Source organism: Numida meleagris, chromosome 7 (genome assembly GCF_002078875.1).
Source record: "Numida meleagris isolate 19003 breed g44 Domestic line chromosome 7, NumMel1.0, whole genome shotgun sequence".
In the NCBI taxonomy this organism is placed as follows: Eukaryota; Metazoa; Chordata; class Aves; order Galliformes; family Numididae; genus Numida; species Numida meleagris.
Genome location: NC_034415.1, coordinates 19307588 through 19327193, shown reverse-complemented (window position 1 = coordinate 19327193; position 19606 = coordinate 19307588). Strand labels below are relative to the sequence as shown.

At 37.7% G+C, this 19606-nt stretch overlaps 1 protein-coding gene across 5 annotated transcripts in view; it reads left to right on the top strand.

Annotated features, from left to right (window-relative positions):
• ST6GALNAC3 (ST6 N-acetylgalactosaminide alpha-2,6-sialyltransferase 3) overlaps window positions 1-14594 on the top strand; it is a 231486-nt gene extending 216892 nt beyond the window's left edge. For all 5 annotated transcript variants that reach the window (XM_021404850.1, XM_021404849.1, XM_021404848.1 and 2 more), the window contains 2 exons: window positions 11118-11225; window positions 12802-14594. In XM_021404850.1, the coding sequence (XP_021260525.1) occupies window positions 11118-11225; window positions 12802-12988 (295 nt within the window). In that variant the 3' untranslated portion in view covers window positions 12989-14594. The remainder of the gene's footprint in view (window positions 1-11117; window positions 11226-12801) is intronic.

Below are 19606 nucleotides of genomic sequence, written 5' to 3'. Positions count from 1 at the left end.
TCCCACACTTTGTATAACTAATTGTAATTAGTATAATGTCTTTGTTGGCAAGGGCTTATCAGGCAAATAGCATGAGGAGGAAAAGAAAAGGCCTCATAAAGAATGATGTTGTTTTGTAAAGCTAATTGTGATGCTATCTCTGGTATTGTGTGTGATTGAACTGTTAATTTTTAAGCTGGTATTCCTGCCAGCAATGTAGCTATTAGTATTACCTGAGGTTCTCTGTAATATAACTATATAATCGATTTTTGGCAGTTTTGAATTTTGCAATTTGATACCGAATAAATATGGTCTGGAGTCACCTGCAAGTGGGCTGTAGTCCATAGTTGTAATGAATTAGCTCGTTCTAATGTTTGTAATGAAAATCATCCAGATATGAGCTCTGTAAACTTTGATGTCCTGAGCTTTGATATACAGAGAACAGCATCAGTCTCCTCTAATGTACGCTGTCAGGTGCGCAACACTCTGAAGAGCTGCTTGCCTGCACGGCTTCATTGGCAGTGTGTCCAAATCTTAACTTTTTATACCAGGAATCACTGAAGATACGATGTCACTTAGAGCAGTATATTATGTTAAGGAGCATTTATTTATAAAGTAGAGGACCGCTATCTGGCTTTGTGACTAGGTCCTCATCACTTTGGTTAACTGAAAATATCAAATCACTGCAGCTAATTAAACCCTTCACCATATGTGATAATTAGACATTAGCTTTTACTGACAGTGAGCTGGCTAGATGATTAGTCCTGTAATTCTTGAGTTTACCATGATCAAAAAGCTAGATTTTGTAGGACTCAGAAAACTAACTAATTTGCTACTTCAGGTGATGGCAGGGAAGCTGTAAAAATCCTTCTCTAGAGCATTTATCCCAGCTTCCATTTGTACAGTTACCTGGCTACGTTTTCATAGTCTATTCATTGAGTATGGGGAAAAAATATTCTGACATTGTCCAATGCTGAAGGAACAACAATGTGGACTAGAAGGGAATCTACTCTGATCCGTAGGTCCTTTTCCAGTGGGCTTCTCTGTGGCATTATTCAGCTTCTCTAAATAGTTTGCTGTGTCATAGTTTTTGCTGTATGAATGTCTGATAAAAAAATGCATGATTCTTTATCTGTTCTACCTAATCCATCTTGTCTGAAGTCAAGGCGCTGCTTTCAAGGTAAATACTCATGTCAATGGCTGCAGGCACCTGGTTTTCAGAAAATCCTATTGCATGAATGTAGTGATTCTTGCTGAACAGAATGGGAGAGACAGAAGCTAATCTTGCATGTTGTGAGGATTTGGGACTTTATATTTCAAATAAATCTTTAATTAGACCTCTACATCTTCTGTCACAATGAGGGTCATGGAGAGGTGCCCATCAGAAGGCCAGCTGGTATGTAGACAGAGCTGTGGAGAAGGAAGGGGATGCTTCAGTAGCTCAGAGGCTAGGATTATTTGCTTCTTCCTAGGTAGCTGAACAGTTTGTTAGAAGGCAGAATAAAACTAGACCCTAAAATTGATAACTAAAGAGTAGCATGATACTTCTATAAATGGGTGTGTATTTTAGTAAATTTTACATTAAAAAAAGACAAAATAAATATTACTTTCCTTTTTTGTGTTAAAGAAAAGGTTAATCTGGAGAAAGTTACAGTAGTAAAGGCAAAGGTAACATCTGTGTTAATTAGCAGTTCATCTTCAAAGCTTGACTGATGAGATACTTTATGGCCTCTTGCATTTGAATTAAAATTCAGATCCACACAAGTTCTATTTTTATCTCCTTTTTTCTACATCAGAATAATTTGTCTGGATTGAAGAATTCATTTTTTGCTAAATATATGAATGTTCCATAACCTAAAATGATCTTTTGGCTTGTACAAATAGACAGTGTAGAGAACACGGTTCACTCTTCGTAGTTCCAGATTTGAGTTCATAAAATGTGGCTTTGTAATACAATACTGTAAGAAGTTGCTACAGAACAGGAGTAGAAGGTCTTACATTCTGCCTACTATACTTGGTAGAAAGACTTTAGCATGAATGTTAAATTACTGCTTAGGTACTTGTCTTAAAAGGAAGGAAGGAAACATCAGTATGCACCTGTGATAACTAGGAGGTGCACTTTCTCCTAAGAATCTGTTTCTCTTGATTATTTGACAGGTAAACTCTTTGGGTCAAAGGCTGTCACGTGGGAGTATAGTGCCTTGCACTGTGCAGATTCACAATGCTACTGTAATGTAAATGATCAGTCAGTAATTCAGCAACAAGCTAGGAACTAACTTTAGAATATCTGGAAAGACTTTTGAATGCCGCAGTTGGGGAGAGACAAGTTGTTGATAGAGGGAAATGCACTGATTGAGGTCTCATCTGGAGGTTTTATCTTTTTTCAGGTAATACTTTCCTTTCAGAAGTGAAACTCCCCATTTGTGCCATGGTTAGACCTCCATGATATTTTTGTGGATGAGCATCCATCCTGATGAAAAGCATTGTTCTCAGATAAATTCAAAGTGTAGGGAGAAAGATGCCACACTGCCCTTCCCGCCATGTTGACATCAAAGAGGTAGTGGTTGAATTAACAGGGTGGCTGCAGACTATAGAATATTCAGAAGGATATTAGTTGATATGAATCAGTGTGGTTTCTGTCAGCTTGCCACTGGGTGCAGTGTCTTCCTCTCTTGAATGAACAGAGTTAGGGTATGGTCTTGTGCTAGCTCTTCTTTCATTTTCACCATAGCAATTAAAAAATACCTTTATAATAGCCTCTGTTCCCATCCCAATGTCACAGACTTACAATGTGCACCTTTAGTAAGTTGTCTCTTACTTTTTGCTTTCAATAAAGAAAAACTAATAGAAGTTGTTTTTATGAAAAATGCATGCTACTTTCAGCCAAGGTTAGAGGAACTCCCTTCAGTTTCTTGTCTTGACAAGATAAGAGCTAATCGAGAAATTTCTTCTGTGTTCACCTACAATAGATTTCACTAAAATATGCAGCTAGGAGTAGTAAGTGTCCTTTAATACCAAAAGAAAAGGGTGGGAAAGCCTGTCTAATTAATTCTCTTCGGGGATCCTGGATTAACTGCAGCTCTGTTTAGTTTACATCCTCCCTGGAGAAAAATGTGCAGACTCAAGACAGCAAGTGTTGATTTAAATGTAGATGCAGGAAAAAGTCAGTGTTGTGGGTTGTTTTTTTTTTTCCACTTGACACACTTTTGAGTTTTGGTTCATTTTTAGTTACAAAGAATGAAAATTTAAATCCTTCTCTGCTCCATTTAGTATGATGGGAAAACGCTAAACCAGCACTCACCAAACTGGCTGTGGGTTACTGATGAAGAGAAGAATGAATAAAGCTGCCCTACAGAAGTCATGAAACCAATGCCAAGGCTTCAGCCGTGAATTCCTGTGCCACCAGTCATCAGAGATGTGCTCTTTTGCAGGAAAGCTTTGACCAAACCAATGGAAAGTGAAGAACAGTGGGACAGGAGTAAACTGTGGTGCCACAACTAACTTGCATGATTGAGTATTGTGAAGGGAATTTGGCACTACATCCCATTTGCTTCAATCCCTGCAAGCATAACTAATTGTACTGTAGAGCAAGCCCTAAACTGGCACAGGACAGAAGAGCTGCGTTTCCTGATGACTTCAGAGTGGAGTGAATTTTACTCAGGTGATTTCCAAAGAGAAAAACGACTGTATAAAGATGCCAGCAGCTTGGACCTCAAATATGCAGATGTGAATTTAGCTTCCAGTCAGCTTCCTGTCTTTACAGATTTAATTGTGTAGTTGTGATGGTTATTAGTATGATAAAAAAAAAATTTTTTTTTAAATTACTGATCAATTTTTCAGTGACACCTAACATGTGGATCCCTTCTGATTTAGGCATCTATTTGCTTGTCAACTAAATACAAGTGCTAATGGAGATATGCAGAGCCATGCACTTCAATTTCTCTTTCTGCACCATACACCACCTCTGGGCCTAGGTTACTGGTAATCACGCATGAGCAGCTTGACTTCTGATCCCAGGTGGCAGCTGCAAGCAGGGCACTTTCAAAAGACATCTTTTACTAATAGCTTGAGCACGTGAAATGGCATCAGCTGTGCCTCACACCACAGTTTCTACTTCTAAAATGGAAATGAAGAAAAGGGTCCAAAAGAAATCAAGGTAATAAGTATTTCTGGAAATGGGAGGATGAGGGATGAGAGTGGGGAAGAAAAGAAAATTGAGGTCTGTTTGTACAAAAAATAGTATCTTGTTGGGTCTCAGAGTGTAGCTTACTGCTCCTTAAGTGGTCTGCACCAGGATCACAATTTGTGTCTGAAGAGTAAGTATAAGCTGAGCTCAACAGCTATAAGAAATTTAGTTAGCAATTCTTGTTCTCTACAGGGAATGCCACTCAACATGAGGAGACTAGCACAGGCTTTCCTGTACAAGAATCAGCTTGAAAATAGTACATATATATTGGATGAAAGACATTAATCTAGTTTCTAGACTAGTTCATTAGTCTAGTTTCTTTCCTGTGCACTTCGCAGCTACCTAGACCTCCATAGTTGTTACTGATAAACAGGAATTCTCCTTTTCTCTTCTGAGCTTAGCAGCACAGGCTGAAGGAGCCCTCTCTGCCTGGATGAAATAACTTCTTTCTTTTGCTGCTTGAGTTCACAACTGAGCTGAGATGCATAAAAGTCAGGTCAAGAAATCAGAAATAAGGAAAATACAGAAGCCTGAGCAGCAGAAGTCAATTTCTTTAAGTTGACTTTTTTTTTCTTCCTCCTTTGTTCCAGGTTTATATTGAGTATTCCATGAGTATATTGAGTAGAGCAGAGAAAGAGAGGAAAGGAAAAAATTATTACAGCACAAAGATGAGAATGATATGCATAAGTCACTTGCCAAAGCAGATGCTGTCTGGATTTCAGTCATTGCAGTAACAGATTCCTCCTTAATTCTAATTCTAATTCAGCAGCATCCCTTCTGTCTTTTTTTCAAGGCCATTTTGACATTGGACTTAATTTTTACATCTCTTTTTCAATTCTCCTGGGCTGGTTTGTGACCCAGGAGTCGCCTTTTCATGTGTACTTGTAGCAAATTCTACTGAGATGGACTCTTGCCCTCTTCCTCTATGTTCCACTAGTTCAATATGAATATAGATAGAAGATTTGTATTTTCTGCAGTTCGACTGGACAGTATGCAACCTGACTGCAGTTTATTTTCAGGATTTACTGTAAGGATGTAAGGATGGTCTGCCCAGACTTTGGGCATGCAGGTGGGCATCATATTTCTACTCCCAGGTACATCATGTTGGGCATAGTCACTATCTGAATCTGGAATGTGGTCTGTGCTGTTCATAATGCATTCCACTTGTTTAAGCTTTGCATGAAACCATACACAATGGATAATAAAACATCTGTCCACATATAAATGTTTCACTTTTCAGAATGACCTGAAGCACCATGTGGGCCTTTGAACGTGTGAGACAGCCTGCTCACTGCTTGAGGGGCAGGGGTGTTTATTATTAGATGTCCTGTGTCGTTAGGAATGCAAAGCAAACACATGCGTGCACACACACACATGCAGAAGAATGAATAATTATGATAAACAACTGCCTAACAGGTATCTTTGTAATGCAGAAACAGCAACCATTTTTACCAAGTGAAATCAATTCTCTGTGCTGGCGTCTGGCTCATTGCTCTTCTTGTGCTATTTTTTCTGCGGAATGTATATAATGAAATTATTAGCAACAAAGAACCGAGTCATACAGAAAACAGAATTAAATCTAGGCAATTGCTAATGCTTCTCAGCATTTAGAGTCTTAGCCTTCTCCTGTACCAGATTTGTTTCCTTTCTAACAGCTTTCTGGCATGAGAAGTATATATGCTTCTCCAAGGAGAGGTGCACAGAAAATGAACCTTGCTGTTCTCTCCGAGGTGGGGGCATTTTGTCTGTTAGCTCATTCTAATTGGTTACGTACAAATCCACTCTTGCTATGAAGAAACAGACATAGACCAAATCTGTGATTTGGGGAGCACGGATGTTTAATTTGGCAAAGAAGACTTGTTCAGCAGTTACATTCAGAGCTCCTTCTTCAGAAAACAAACAAAACCAACAAAACAAACGAAAAAAAACCAAATATCAGTCAAGATAATTACAATGGCAGCATTTATTTGGTTAGCATAGAATTGTGCAATGGATCACCAGTTTGTGCTAGTAGATAACTCTTTTGCATTGTTTTTAGTTGTAAGGAAACATAACTGTTATTCACAAACCTAATGTCACCCTCAGAGAAAAAGAGCTGGAAGTCTTCAACAGGGAAGGACAGAGGGGGACCACACTTTCCCCCTCACTCCTGAGGGTCACTCACCCTGAGTGGCAGTGCCCTCACAGCCAGAGTATGCCCACCCCTCCCAGAAATTTAAAGGGATCTTGATGCCATGCAGGAACAAATCCAGAAGTACCGGAGCCATATCTTCCTGAACAGCTTTTAAAGAAAAATAGACTCAGTTACTTAAAATATTTCTATTTATTTTAAACCATTTTCTACAAATCTTTAAGGGTGCTGAAGGACCTCTCAAGTTATTAAGCTTCTACTGATTGCATTACAGGACTCTTCAGTTAGACTAATACCTTTATTTATTTACTAATCCAGGGCCTGACAAGCTGCTACAAATAAAACTGCTGACGATTCAGTAGTTTTGGTAGGCGGGTCAACTGAGGATTCGAGTCTATAAACAGCACTTATGAAAAGATGTGTTTTCATCAACTAATTGGCCTGGAGAATCTTGTCATTTCAATCTGTCATTGTTGAATTCCATATTACTGCAATATTTTGAAACGAGGCGAAAAGCCTGTCTAGTTAATACTTTTGACTGCTACTTAATAGCTTCTTGAAGTCCTAAATTTCTTAGATTTTCCCCTTAATTAACACTCTCAGCTGACCTTCTGCGCTCTTTGATTTCTCCAAGGAAAGGATAAAAAATAAGCTCCTAAATAATTTTCTGGAATCAGATTGACATGAAATTACTTGTCTACTGATTGTCTCCACCTCAACAAACATTTTTTTCAATTTTAAATTTTAACACAAAACTCTTCACTGGAAATTACAATCCACTGAACCATAGAGCTAGAATTGATTGTCCACATAAAAGGCTGGAACAACCGAATAAAGAAAATAGCCTCTTGGAATCTTATGGTAAAATCAGAACTCAAGTGACAGCAAAAATTTTACCCAATTTGAACTCACGTGCACTTGATCATTAAAAAAATATGCCTTCATTTTCTTCTGATGAAAAAAGGAACCAGTTTTTCCTTCATTTATCCTACATCAAAGCGTGGTTATAGATGTCAAGATGAATTTCAGTCTGCAGTATTTTTATGAGGCATTCTGTACTCCATCTTCTTTATATGAATTTCAAATGCTTTTTGTAGAATATTGGTAAGCTAAGGCAAAAGAATTCTGTCTAATTGCCTATACTGAAAATTATTTTTAATTAAATGTTTATGTATCACACATGACAAATCTAGTAATCCTACATATATTTTTACCATTTTCTTCTAAAATGCGGAAGAAAAGTCTTCTTAACATGTTGTAAGAAACTACAGAGAAAAGTGCAAATTATATGTTTTGCAGTTTGCAAATAACTAGTGATCTTGGCACTTACTTTTATATTATGAGATAAAATAATGTTAAACAGTTAAACCTTCACTAAAAGCAACATAGAGAAGCATAAACTTTGTTTTAAGCATCTTAATTAAATTGATTTAATTGGTCTTTTCAGTTGTTTAATCTTAAACATATGCTGGATGATATTTAGCAGAATGAATTACGTCCCAATAATGAACATTTCTTTAAGAATCCTTATCATGTAGGAAGTATGCGAAGTAAACTTTCCTTCTCAGGAGAAACAGACAAAGTAACTTTTTGTGAGCATTGCCTTTTTCTTGCTGCACCCAGCTGTAAATCATATCTCGAAAGCAAAATCATCCTCTTTTTAAATGCATTTTTTGAAAAATAGTGCATTATTTTCTCTTCAGCTGTTGAGACAATTTCTTGCCTAGATCTGGTGCCCCATCAATTTTACCGTATAAGAAAAAGTCACTCTGAGCCATAGGGAAGAACTTTGGATTTGCTGCACATACATATATCACAGTAGATTAGCCTATGCTATTTTTTTGTACTTCTACAGATGATGCTTAGAGAACTCTTATTTTCCCTATTTGGAGATGAATGTTCTTTTACCTTCAGATTTGTGCAGTAACATAGATGCTATGTATAACTGGAGGATTCTTTTACTTCTAGTGTAAAAGTAAAATTTGAAATTTCAATGCAATTACAAGAGGAACTCTTTCACACAGGACTCAAAAAGCCCTGGCCAAAAAAAACCATGTAAAACTCTCCTGTAGAGAAAGAAATTGCATGCATGGCTGAGACATTGCTTTGCACTACAATTTTATGGGATGATATTTTAAAAGGTATTCTGAGATTTATGACTTTTTAGGGACAGCTAAAATTGTTTTCACACTTCTAATATTGCTTTCATTGGAATTTTGAAAGTCCGTTTACAGTATCAGATTGAATTCTACGGTGTTACCAAATCATCCAGAGTCCCCACTGCTTAAGTGTATTCCCTCATATTCCTATGTATCTTCAGAGGAAAAAAATGAGAGGAATATAAGTGCTTTGTTTTAAAACACATAATCTATATTCTGTCATGTACTTCATCTCCCAGGGAAGGTATCTAGAAACTCACTCTGCTGTTTTTATTTATTCTGCCACTGTAGTATATAGATGAGAGGACTAAGGTTCAATGATGTTAAAACAGGACATGAAATATTGATTAATTCTTTTTTAAAATTCTTTTTTTCTCCTGAGCGTAGCAAATTTTAGATGTTATTGTCAATATAGTATTCTCCAATAAACATCCATTATTGGAAGGATCCCGATCGTCATAGTGTTTTCTAAATGGTTATTATGATTTTAAATGGCTTTAAAAGTTCAAGGATAGTGTTCTGGTGCAAGAGCAGGAAGCAACTGAGAAGCAGTGCAGCTTTTTATCATGGCAGGATGCTACTCTGAAATAACATGAAATGGGTTCGGAATTCTCTTTGAGAAACATTCTGTTTGAAGAAATGGAGATCCTAAAGGAACAGACAAACAAATGTACAGTTTTGTGGCTATACGATGTCAAGTAAAGAAATACAATTACAATTGGTCTCCACCTAAGGAAAAATGAATATTTAATACTCTGCCTTCTATTCCCACTGGTCATTTTTCAGCACTAATTTAACCCTCTATTTCTTGCTTCCACAATAGTCCTTCACTCAATAAAGTCAGCTCAACAGAGGAGCTTCCACAAGGAAAAAGAATTTTCGGGAGGAGTAAGGATAGAAGTTCACTCTGTTGAAGCTGTGAGGGATGCTAGACATGGACAAGGAATGGAAGATGCAGCCCAGAGTCCTTTAAGTCTTCCTGTGGACAGAAGAACTTCCCAAGAGTTAAGATAGTTGTTTTTCACTGAAATAATAATATTTGTTTGAAGAGCTAGAGTTTCTTTAGGAATGTAAAGCTCTTGGAGTCTATCTGATTTCCATAACACTAAGCATTCATCAGAGCAGGAATTTGAATCTCATTCTCATATGTGTCAGGTAAATGTCATTATAAAGGTTGTACATATACTCTTCTACCTATCTTCTTAGTATTTTGTCAGACTGCAACAAGAAAGAGCAAGGAAGTAACAGAGAATCTGAGCCAAAAGCCACTGATTGACAGATTTACCTGGAGGTTACCATGGTATGTCCATGCTCTGAATGGGGGAGAAGCACCTGAAGCTGGTTCTTCTGTCTCACAGAAAAGCTAGATTTTATAGGTTGGATGAGTTGCTATATGATATATATATAAATATGTATATATATTTCAAATGAAATCTTTATTCCTACACCAGGATGATAATGTTTTCAGAAGATACTGTTGATGGGAAAAGCTGACTTGCACATAGGCCTACATGGGAGTTCTTTTGCAGCCAAACTTAACTGAGTACAAACCTCAGGTTACTTTAACTTACGATGGAGAACAGACTGCTCCCTGCTGTACCCAGAACTAAAAGCTGAAAGATATGACATAAAGCTAAATTATCCCCTTCTCTCACTCATAGCAAGCTCTCTCAAACTTATGAATTGAAGCTAGGGCTATGACTTCTTGGAAATTGGACATGTTATTTATAATTTCAGGATAGTGATTTTCATTGATTTCAATCAAAGTGAAAGCCATACGTGTGTAAAGCAGAATTTCAACCAGCTTGTAAGCACTGAGTGCTAAGTGAGTTCCTATGACTTATGAGGTTTTTAAAGCAGTATGTATTGCTTGCTCGGATTGCATGTGTACTTTTGTTGACTCCCTGTCCACCATTGGTAACACTTGTGTGAGTACAGTTAACAAATTTGGTCTGTAATTAACGATGCATACATTTGCTTACATAGCCAATATCTGAGTCAAATCCTTGAATGTCATTTGTTCTTACTCATGCAGGTAATACTTCTGGACTGATTCAGTGGAACTGGTTATTTGCAAAGGTTATCAATTTGGGCAGTGTTCTCTTGTGCTTTTCTCTTTGCCTCGTTGTCTTAAAGAATGATAGCACAGGCTTGTGTAAAGGGATGGGCAAAAAGTTTTGTTTTTCAAAGCATTGCGTTAGACAGTTTTCCACCAAAACGGCCTTAAAGGTTAGTCTCTGTGTGAATTTTCAGGCAGAGGATGTAAAATTTTGCTTGTGGAAGACAGCAAATGTGAATACCCACATACATGCAGCTTGTACTCTGCCAGTAGTTTGCTTTCTGGTGAGTGTAATCTTATTTTACACACTCTAGTAATTGTTATCTTTTGGATGTACAAATAAATAAGTCTCTGTCTTATGGGAGATGCATTGTTTGACTTCAGATGTTTAACTTTGTAGTTTTTTTTCTGTGGACAATAGCTTGAGGCCTCAAGCTGGCAAGAATGAGAGTGTATCTATAAATAATTCAAAATAATTGTATAGTTTTGACAGATTGTCAAGTTGCTTAATGTCTTTTGTCCCAAGTAATAGATTACATTCCTTTGATAAAGTGTTGGTAATTTCTCATTGCAATTTATTTTCTGTATGTTGTATTTTTACAGAGTCCAGTCAGGTTCATATCTCAGTACGGGTTGGTTTACCTTAATTTTGGCTATGGATGCCTGCTATGGAATTCACGTCTATGGGATGATAAATGACACCTACTGCAAGTAAGATCACAGGAAATTATTTTCATGCATCTACAATGCTGATGTCTTGTCAAAATTTCGCAATTGATTTTAACATCATAAATCAAAAAAAAAAAGGATCAGGCAGCCATTTCCCAGTGTTTTGCATTGATGTGACACTATATTGTCAGCATACTTAGTACTGATATGGCATTTGCTGTTGATAAAATAAAAACATTTACAAAACCTAACATCAGATGTCAGAAGGCACTATTTTTAATCAAAGATCTTTTGCACTTTCTGAATTAGCTAGAAACAAAGTATGTTGCTATTTTGACAAAATGTTTACTGCTATAGAAGAAATACTAATATATTAGTTCTCTGTATGCCAACTACACCTGGAAGTGAAAGAAACTGATTACCCTGGATAGTTACCTGAAATTACATTTTACCACCATTGAGCAACCTACATGAACTTTCTAGTTTATATATGGCTTGTTTGGAGTAGTAGGGGGTTTCTAATTAGATAATAAAACAAGTCCTGCAAGCTTTATCACAGTAAACTGACATAAATTCCAACCAACTACTCTAAGTGACCTTACAGTGACAATGGATTAATTCTATTGTCAGAAATATAACTATAAACACTATTTTTAAAAGCCCAAGTTAAATGCTTGAATCTACAGTATAAGGCAGCAAATATAAAACGAAACAATTCCTCATTCACAAAAGCAGGAAATATCATAAACAATAAATGATGTTAATCCAAGTCTATTTTTCTGTACCCAAGCTTGTTCATATCCTGCATGTAACTAGCGCAGAGGGTCCCTAGCTCCTAGACTAGGGTCATGCAGACCCTTACTTCATATTCTGCAGCACTCCAGTGTGGCAGTCATTCCAGCAGACCAGCCCCCAGAAAAGGCATTTGAGTCACAGCTGTTTAATTAGGATATCATAAGTGTAGAGAGAGACTTTTTAGAATTTGCAGATCCCACTGATTGAGTCATCCAGATGGAACGAACATATGTTGTTCTTTGTTTATGAAAACACACTAGGTGCCCTGAGATGAGGAGTGACAGAACTAAAGTTGTCCTCACAGAGTTCAGCAGAGCTGTCATTGCCTAGCCATGATGTAAAACCAGTTAACGGCATGGATAACAGTTAAGTCTGTTGACAGCAGATAAGGATGGGTTTCCTTAAAGCTGCAATTCTGCCTGCATCACCTGCTTGGAATGCAGGTAATTCTAACTACCTCATTCAAGTCCAAGGACCAGTTTCAAGATTTTGGTCCACTCAATAAGTACACTTTCCTCAGCAATGGAGCTTTATGGACTAATAGTTCCTCAGGGCCAAACTAAACATGCAGCACCTGTGAGAGCTGGCCCCTCAGCTTCATGCTGACTGATAAGACCAGCATATGCTTTGAGATACACTTAGATTCCTTTTCTAGAGCACAATTCATACAAACTATGCCAATTCATACAAACTAAGGCCCTCACGCAATTTAGAAAAGGAGCTGAAGTGCCAATACATGGAAAGGATTTCAGTGAATTCAGTTGCAGTATATATTAATGTCCTTCTTGGAAATAATTCTTAAGTCTGTCTTTTCTTTCCCTAGGTCAGAAGGCTTTCGCAAAGTTCCCTACCATTATTACGAGCCAGGAAGAGATGAGTGTGAAGAATACTTTCTGCATGAAAATGCTCCTTATGGAGGCCATAGATTTATCACAGAAAAGAAAGTATTTGCTAAATGGGCCAAGAAGCACGCAATAATATTTACACATCCCAACTGGACGGTATCTTGATACTGGTTTTCTTAACTTTCCCTTAATAGCATAATAGTACAAAATTGTGTCAGTTTACAATAATTTTGCTTACATTTGGCAGGCCTTTTTCAGCCTGGATAACAGTAAACTAAAACCAGAAGACAAAGTGGGTGATGGTTCAGCTCTTAAGCAAAGTTAACCAAACTGTGGAAGGCAGACACATTGCTTGTTGTTTCTTAGGGTTTTACTCCATCCAATGCACTTTAACTGGATTTTACTTCAGTAGTTAAAAACAGATGAGATCTCTGCACAGATGTGCAGATGTACACAGGGAACTTGGCTGTCCTTTAAACTTGTCCATCACCTTAGTTAATTAAAATTAGTATCTGTGGCTCAATTGCAGTACCAACAGTACTGCAGAACTAGTTTCATTTGTGGTATTAGCAGAAAATTTCCACAAAGGAAGTATGAAGAAATATACAGACTTCCAAGGTCTAGTTGTCTTTTCTGTGAGTGAGCGAATGTTAAAAAACACCTAAATACTTTGATACATGCTAGCACTTGGGTCAGTGCTAAAATTAGAGATGAGCTAGACACAGTTCTTGAACTGCACACAGCTCTCACTTGAGAAAATATTACTTGCTCAAAGTTCCTGATTAATTCATACCTTATAAAATGCAGCTTCATTCCATCCTGATCAGGCTGCACCATCTTGGATGATGCATTTTATGCTTTTTGAAACTGCTGTCCAACAGTTTTGCTCCAGCAGTGTGGGACTTGGCTATCTTTTAGGGCCCATGCTGGACCTTTAGCTGGTGTAACTAGCCTGCTGACAGTACCTAAGCTGGTTAGAGTAAGGTTGTCACGTGAGCATCTCCATTTTCTCCAGTTATGCCTCTGAGTTGCTCCAACATCCAAAAGCAGTATGGACAGTATTTCCCTTCTAGCCATCATAATTTATCTTCCTAGTTTCTCCATCTTTAAAAATGGGGATAATACCTATCTACCTCACAAGGGCATTGTGAGGATTAATATGAGTCCATAAAGCACGTTGCTGATAAAGAATGCTACAGTGCATTTATTCTTACCACAAAAGCAATGGTACCTGTCATTTATTCTTGTCTGCTGGGTATTTGAAGAAAGTGATGGCATGTCTGGATCTGATGGCAAATTGCTCTGTGTGTCCTTATTCCTACTGAGGATAATTTGTAATACTAAGCTCCCTTAGCTTGCATTGCTTCAGATGGAGTTGAAAGAACTCACCACCTTGTATTATCTACACATCAAGAAGCAGTTCAAGAATTTTAAAATATACTCATCTCTAGTTGAAATATGCATTTCCAAGCTTACTCTCATAGAAAGTTTTCAAATGCAGCAGATTCATTTGTAGTATGACCGTGAATTTTATTTAAACTGTATTTAAATGGATGCTTTAAGTTTAGAATGTGTCCTAAGAATATTTTAACATCTGGAATGTCAGATTCAACACTGTAATACCCAATACTGTGAACACTTGAAAGAATCATGTGTGGAACATGACACACAGGGTTTACTCACACTACTTTAACATTAACCAATAGGAAACTTTGTATGCTTTTGTAAATCATGAAAAGAGGAAAGTAAAAAAAGATATTTTTACATGTAAGTATTTGTATACTGACTATTTCCTATTGTATATTTGTACATATAAATCTATATTTTGTATGTTCATGGCATATATATATTCTCATCATCAGCTGTGACTCTGAAGAGGGGAACAAAATCTCATTACCAGTGCTCCCCCATCTGATCATTGGTTTCTGGTTCCTGTTGATAGGTGATGCCAGGGTATAACACCCCCTGCCCTTTGTATTTGATCCTGTAAATGTAGCTTTCTGATTTTATTTTTAATATAGCTTATCTTTCACTGTTTACTTTAGTGTCGTAAGTGTTCGTGCTGGTTGCCAAAGGCTGGGGCCATTGTTATAATTGCAGATAAATATCTATATGCAAATATAGACTCTGTCCCAGACCTGTATGACTTGATGTCTCATCTTCCTGCTTGGAAGAGGAGAACAATGAGATTTTCCTACTCCCTATCTTGACTGACTTTCTTCTAAACTCTTGAGACAGATATTCACATTTGCAATGTATTGCATTTGTATACTGCCTTGCAGAAGAGATGCCCAACATATCTGAAGATTACAGGCAATGCTCTGATATAAAAATAATACTTTGAAAGTGGCTGCTTCTTGTCTTGTGGAGTTTAAAACCAATCGTAGTCTAATATAGCATGGGATAAAATCCAGTGGTGAAAGGGTCATGGATGCATGAAGGGTTGTAGTAGTAAAAGACAGGGAGCTAGATTTATTGTTATATACATATTCATCTTTCCAGTTCAGATGGATGGCTGGATAGACAGAAAGCTAATAAGGAAATTGTAGTGCAGGATTTGAAGAAAGGAAGGCACACAGAACTAGGAACAATGCCCTATGTATTTTGTACAGGGAAACATGAAACAACCTAAAGTCCCCCTGTGGGAAGAGGAGCTGGAAAGTCGATTTGGACTTCGGTTTAGAAGGTGTTTGGGCTAAGAGAATGTTACAAAGAAAGTGCTGTACATGGAAGTACAGTTGGGCTGAATAGACTTACGTGAGAAGTGTTCTCGTAAAGGGTAGACTTTCTCCTCAGGAAACACAGCGTAAGGATTCTGCCTGAGTTACATTCACATGCAAGGCAGTTTTTAAGCCTGAGAAAATTTTTAAGGCAGTTAGGGCTTGCCAAGCCACCATCGATGCATTGTAAACAGAGTTTCATACTGCAGCTCGTTGTAGAGTGCTTGCATGTGGTTATGAAATAATATCTCATGCTATGACTAGCTAAGGAAAATATAGTTCCGGGAACAGTGAAATGTACAGCAAAATTGAGAAGATCCTTGGAGTGCGGTTGTCACAGATCAAAAGTAAAAGTGTTGCTCTCTATTTCTAGAGGGGCTTGGATTTGTGGTAAGAGATCTGCTTTTAGAAACATTGCATCAGGCTTCATTAACAGTAGAATAACTGAACATTGGTTCCATTATTTAAATGAGCCTGTCTTTAGCATAAACTAAACACATATTTGCATGATTTTTATTGTATGATTAAGGAACTGTGACCACTGTGTTGAAGATGATTCTACAAAGAAATGACTTTGTAGAAATTTGTTAAAAATCAGCACTGTAGTACTGAAGAAAAAATTTCACTGCTTGGCTGTATGATAAGAGATCTTGATGATTCACCTTCTGAGAGCAGTTAAGACATCAGCTGAGAATCATTTATTAATTTTTAAAGTAAATCCTACTACAGTTTACCTGAATGTAATCAGATCCTAATTGCTTATTCATTCAAGCACTCCTATTTTAATCAACTAGTTAAGTGTATGAAACAAGCAGGGAGTTTACCTTAGGTTTTCAAAATAGGTCTTCACGTTGCTGCTAATAGAGTAGAGAATACTTACAAATAATTTGGTGGTTTTTTTTTTCCAACTAAGTAGTCACCAGATGTTTCTTTCATAATTTAGTTGACTGTTGAAAATACATTTAAAAAAATATATTTTTTTTTTTGGCTTGCCATAGCCTTTGTTTTATTAAAAGTTCAATTTTTAATACTTTTATGTTGCATTACCTTCTGAATTTATTTTTCAGAAAAAGAAGTTTTAAATAGGAGCAGAATTTTTCTTATAGCTTTTTGACCAGCTAATTACCAATTCACAGTTAATTAACTGAAAAATGAAAAAAACCTGGATTTTGTTTTCCGAAACAATATAGCAGAAATGATCTCAACCTTCTCATCCCCAGAAGATGTCCAGAGCACTTCCCTCTGTTTATACCAAGACCTCTTAACAGAAAGAAAATAGCAGTTTCTGTATCCAGCCAAATTCCCCTCCCATCTGGGCTGGGAGACTCCATCTGCAGACTGCTTGTATCAGGTACATCAGTAAGCAGAAAAGATTGAGGAAGAGTTCTACTGAGCAGCAGATGGTGTTCCAACTTCTGAAAAATACCCCTAAAATTCTTCAAGAGAGGACTACGCCTTGATTTCTCCTGCAAATATTTTTCCAAATGTTCTGTTTCTCTGAAAGCCTTTAGCTCTAGAATTGTTCCACTCTCTCCAGTGGTAATTACCACCAAGGAGAAAATACCCTTGCAGGAAAAGGCAGAGGAAAGTTCTGTGTTGTCAAAGATTTCTATAGGAGCAACACTAAGGATGAAGAAGTCAGCCTGGTACTACTTGAGTTGTCGGCTGAAGATTCACTGATTTAAGCATCTCTGAGGACTCAGTTCAAAACTAATGGAAATCACTTTGGCAAGTTCAGATTGTGAGTAGAGCACCAATCCCAGTAAAACTTTTGCACTTCTGCGTACTATGGTAAGCACTGTTTTGTGTGAGAGGATAATGATGGTAAGGAGGAGCCCATCCAGCACTTGGAGGGCTAGGCAAAAGTATGGTCATACACAAAGACAGCCAGCAGCAGATCACAAATGCTCAGCCAGAGGACATGTCCAGGTAAGTGACAATGAAGTAATCACTCACGAATTATAACTGGATGGTGCCCTTACCACTTTGCACATTGATGCCTAAATGTTGCTGACAGTTTTTTTTCTCTATGTAATTCAGAAAAAGCATATGTCTTTAGTAGAGCTTGAGCAAGTCTGAGATTTGTTCATGATGAACGTGAGGGGACCCTGCAGACTGAAACTCTGGTGTCAGTGCCAAAGGATTACAGAGAACTCTCTGTGGTCATTGCTATGTACAGCGTACATAAGAAAATCATAAATTTACTAAAAAAGAACTGTTTTTCCTGACTAGGCATAGTTAGCTCTTTTGAGCAGAAAGCACTTCATTTTCAGCAGATGTGTCTCGTTCTGTTCCTTTATTCCTGAGAGGGTACAGAGGAATGTGACTTAACCATTGGGGAGTGAATAATGATATGGTGAATAGTCAGCCACCAGGTTCATATACATTTCTCTGATTATTGTTTTGATGTATAGCTAATGATATAGAGAAAAACAAGCTTTTTGCAAGCTTAGTATTGCATAATCCGTAGAAGTCTCTTGTGTCTGTTCTGCACTGGAGCCTCTAGGCAAACCCTCCGGAAACAGGCTGAAGGAGAAAGAGACCATTTTTCCCCAGTGAAAGATAAGGCTTCTGTGGAATACACAATAATCTGTATGGCATCCCTGGCCCTACCCACCCAGCTTTTGTAGGCTCATCCAGCTCCGTTGCATGACATGCATTCTCCAGCTCATTTGCACAGCATGAAGTTTGCTCTGTCCTCCCCTTCTGTGGGAATGGCAGAGTGCTGGTGCTGACCCAGGACTGAGGAGCAGCAGGCTCTGTCAAGTTGGCAGTGTCACCTTGCTTGGGGCACTGTCTCAAGTCAGGTGCTGAACTCAGTTTCTTTAAACGAGGTGGGAAAGAGATCACTGGGTTTCGTTATTTTTTGCAAGGTTAACTCGCAAGGAGTCACCATTTCATGGGTGTCTTAAACAGCTGATTTTTTTTTTTTTTTTTTTTGCATTGCTTGCTGCTATTTCTGGGAATTCAGGAAGATATGCAGCTGTCAGCACCTGCCACTGGTGTCCTAATTTACTGGCCCTATACTGACTGTAAAGTTGAACTAATGCATGTTCTTACCATGTATTATGCATGACAGCATGTTATGTATCTTATTCCAGCACTGTAATAAATAATGTAGGTTGTGTGTAGACTTAGTTTAAGCAGCAGAAGTAGTGCTTTTTCTATTTTTCATATCATGTGTCATCCAAAGCACTTTGCTGAAGCTCTGTGAGTGCCATTAGTAGCTGGCAGCATACAAATTGTTGAAACCAGTCAGGAAATATTTACTAAAGTTGATACTTTTCATTAAAATATCAGAAATAGTTAAACTTGCTTTTGTGAACCTATTACACTGCTCACAGTCACAATTTTGTGTTCCCCTATAAGGAAAACCTCACATCTAAGTGTAACCGTATGACTTTACATGGCTAATGTTGAGGTGTTGGCAGGGCAGCAATCACAAGTTTTGGACATCTGTGGCATCTCTCTAACAGGAATTGTACATGCACATGAGTAACTAAGATGCCTGTAGTTCTGTCATATTGCTGCTGAAAATAGTAGTTCTGGAGATGGCTAGAGAAAAAAATTGTGCTCATTGTTCTTTTGACTGTTCATCTATTCCCTCTTCACACAGACACTCATACATCTGCAAACATGAAGAGTGTCTACAGGGAAAGCCTTTCTTCCAGACAGTGGTGAGACAGAACAAAGAAGACTAATCTCTTACATGGCAAATATAAGCTACAGTACTTGTTGTTTCATGTTAGTTTGTATATTTTCGAAGCCTGTGTCTACATTAGTGAGACATGAGCTCAGCTGGATAAGCTCTGTAGCCTGAAACTGCTAGTGCTAAGTACGTGATGCCCATGCCATACGCAGTTTGTTCCTATGGGCTGAATGCAACTAGTGACTGGAGCACATCTTTTAGTTTAATGGAAATCAGATCCACCTTCTGAGGACCACTCCATGATGTAAAGCAAACCTCATAAAGTGGTGCCACTACAATGGACTGCCCCACGGGGAAGTGAAATTCCTATTAGTGCATCCCTTGGCTAAATAAAAGCCCTTCCCTCCATTCCCC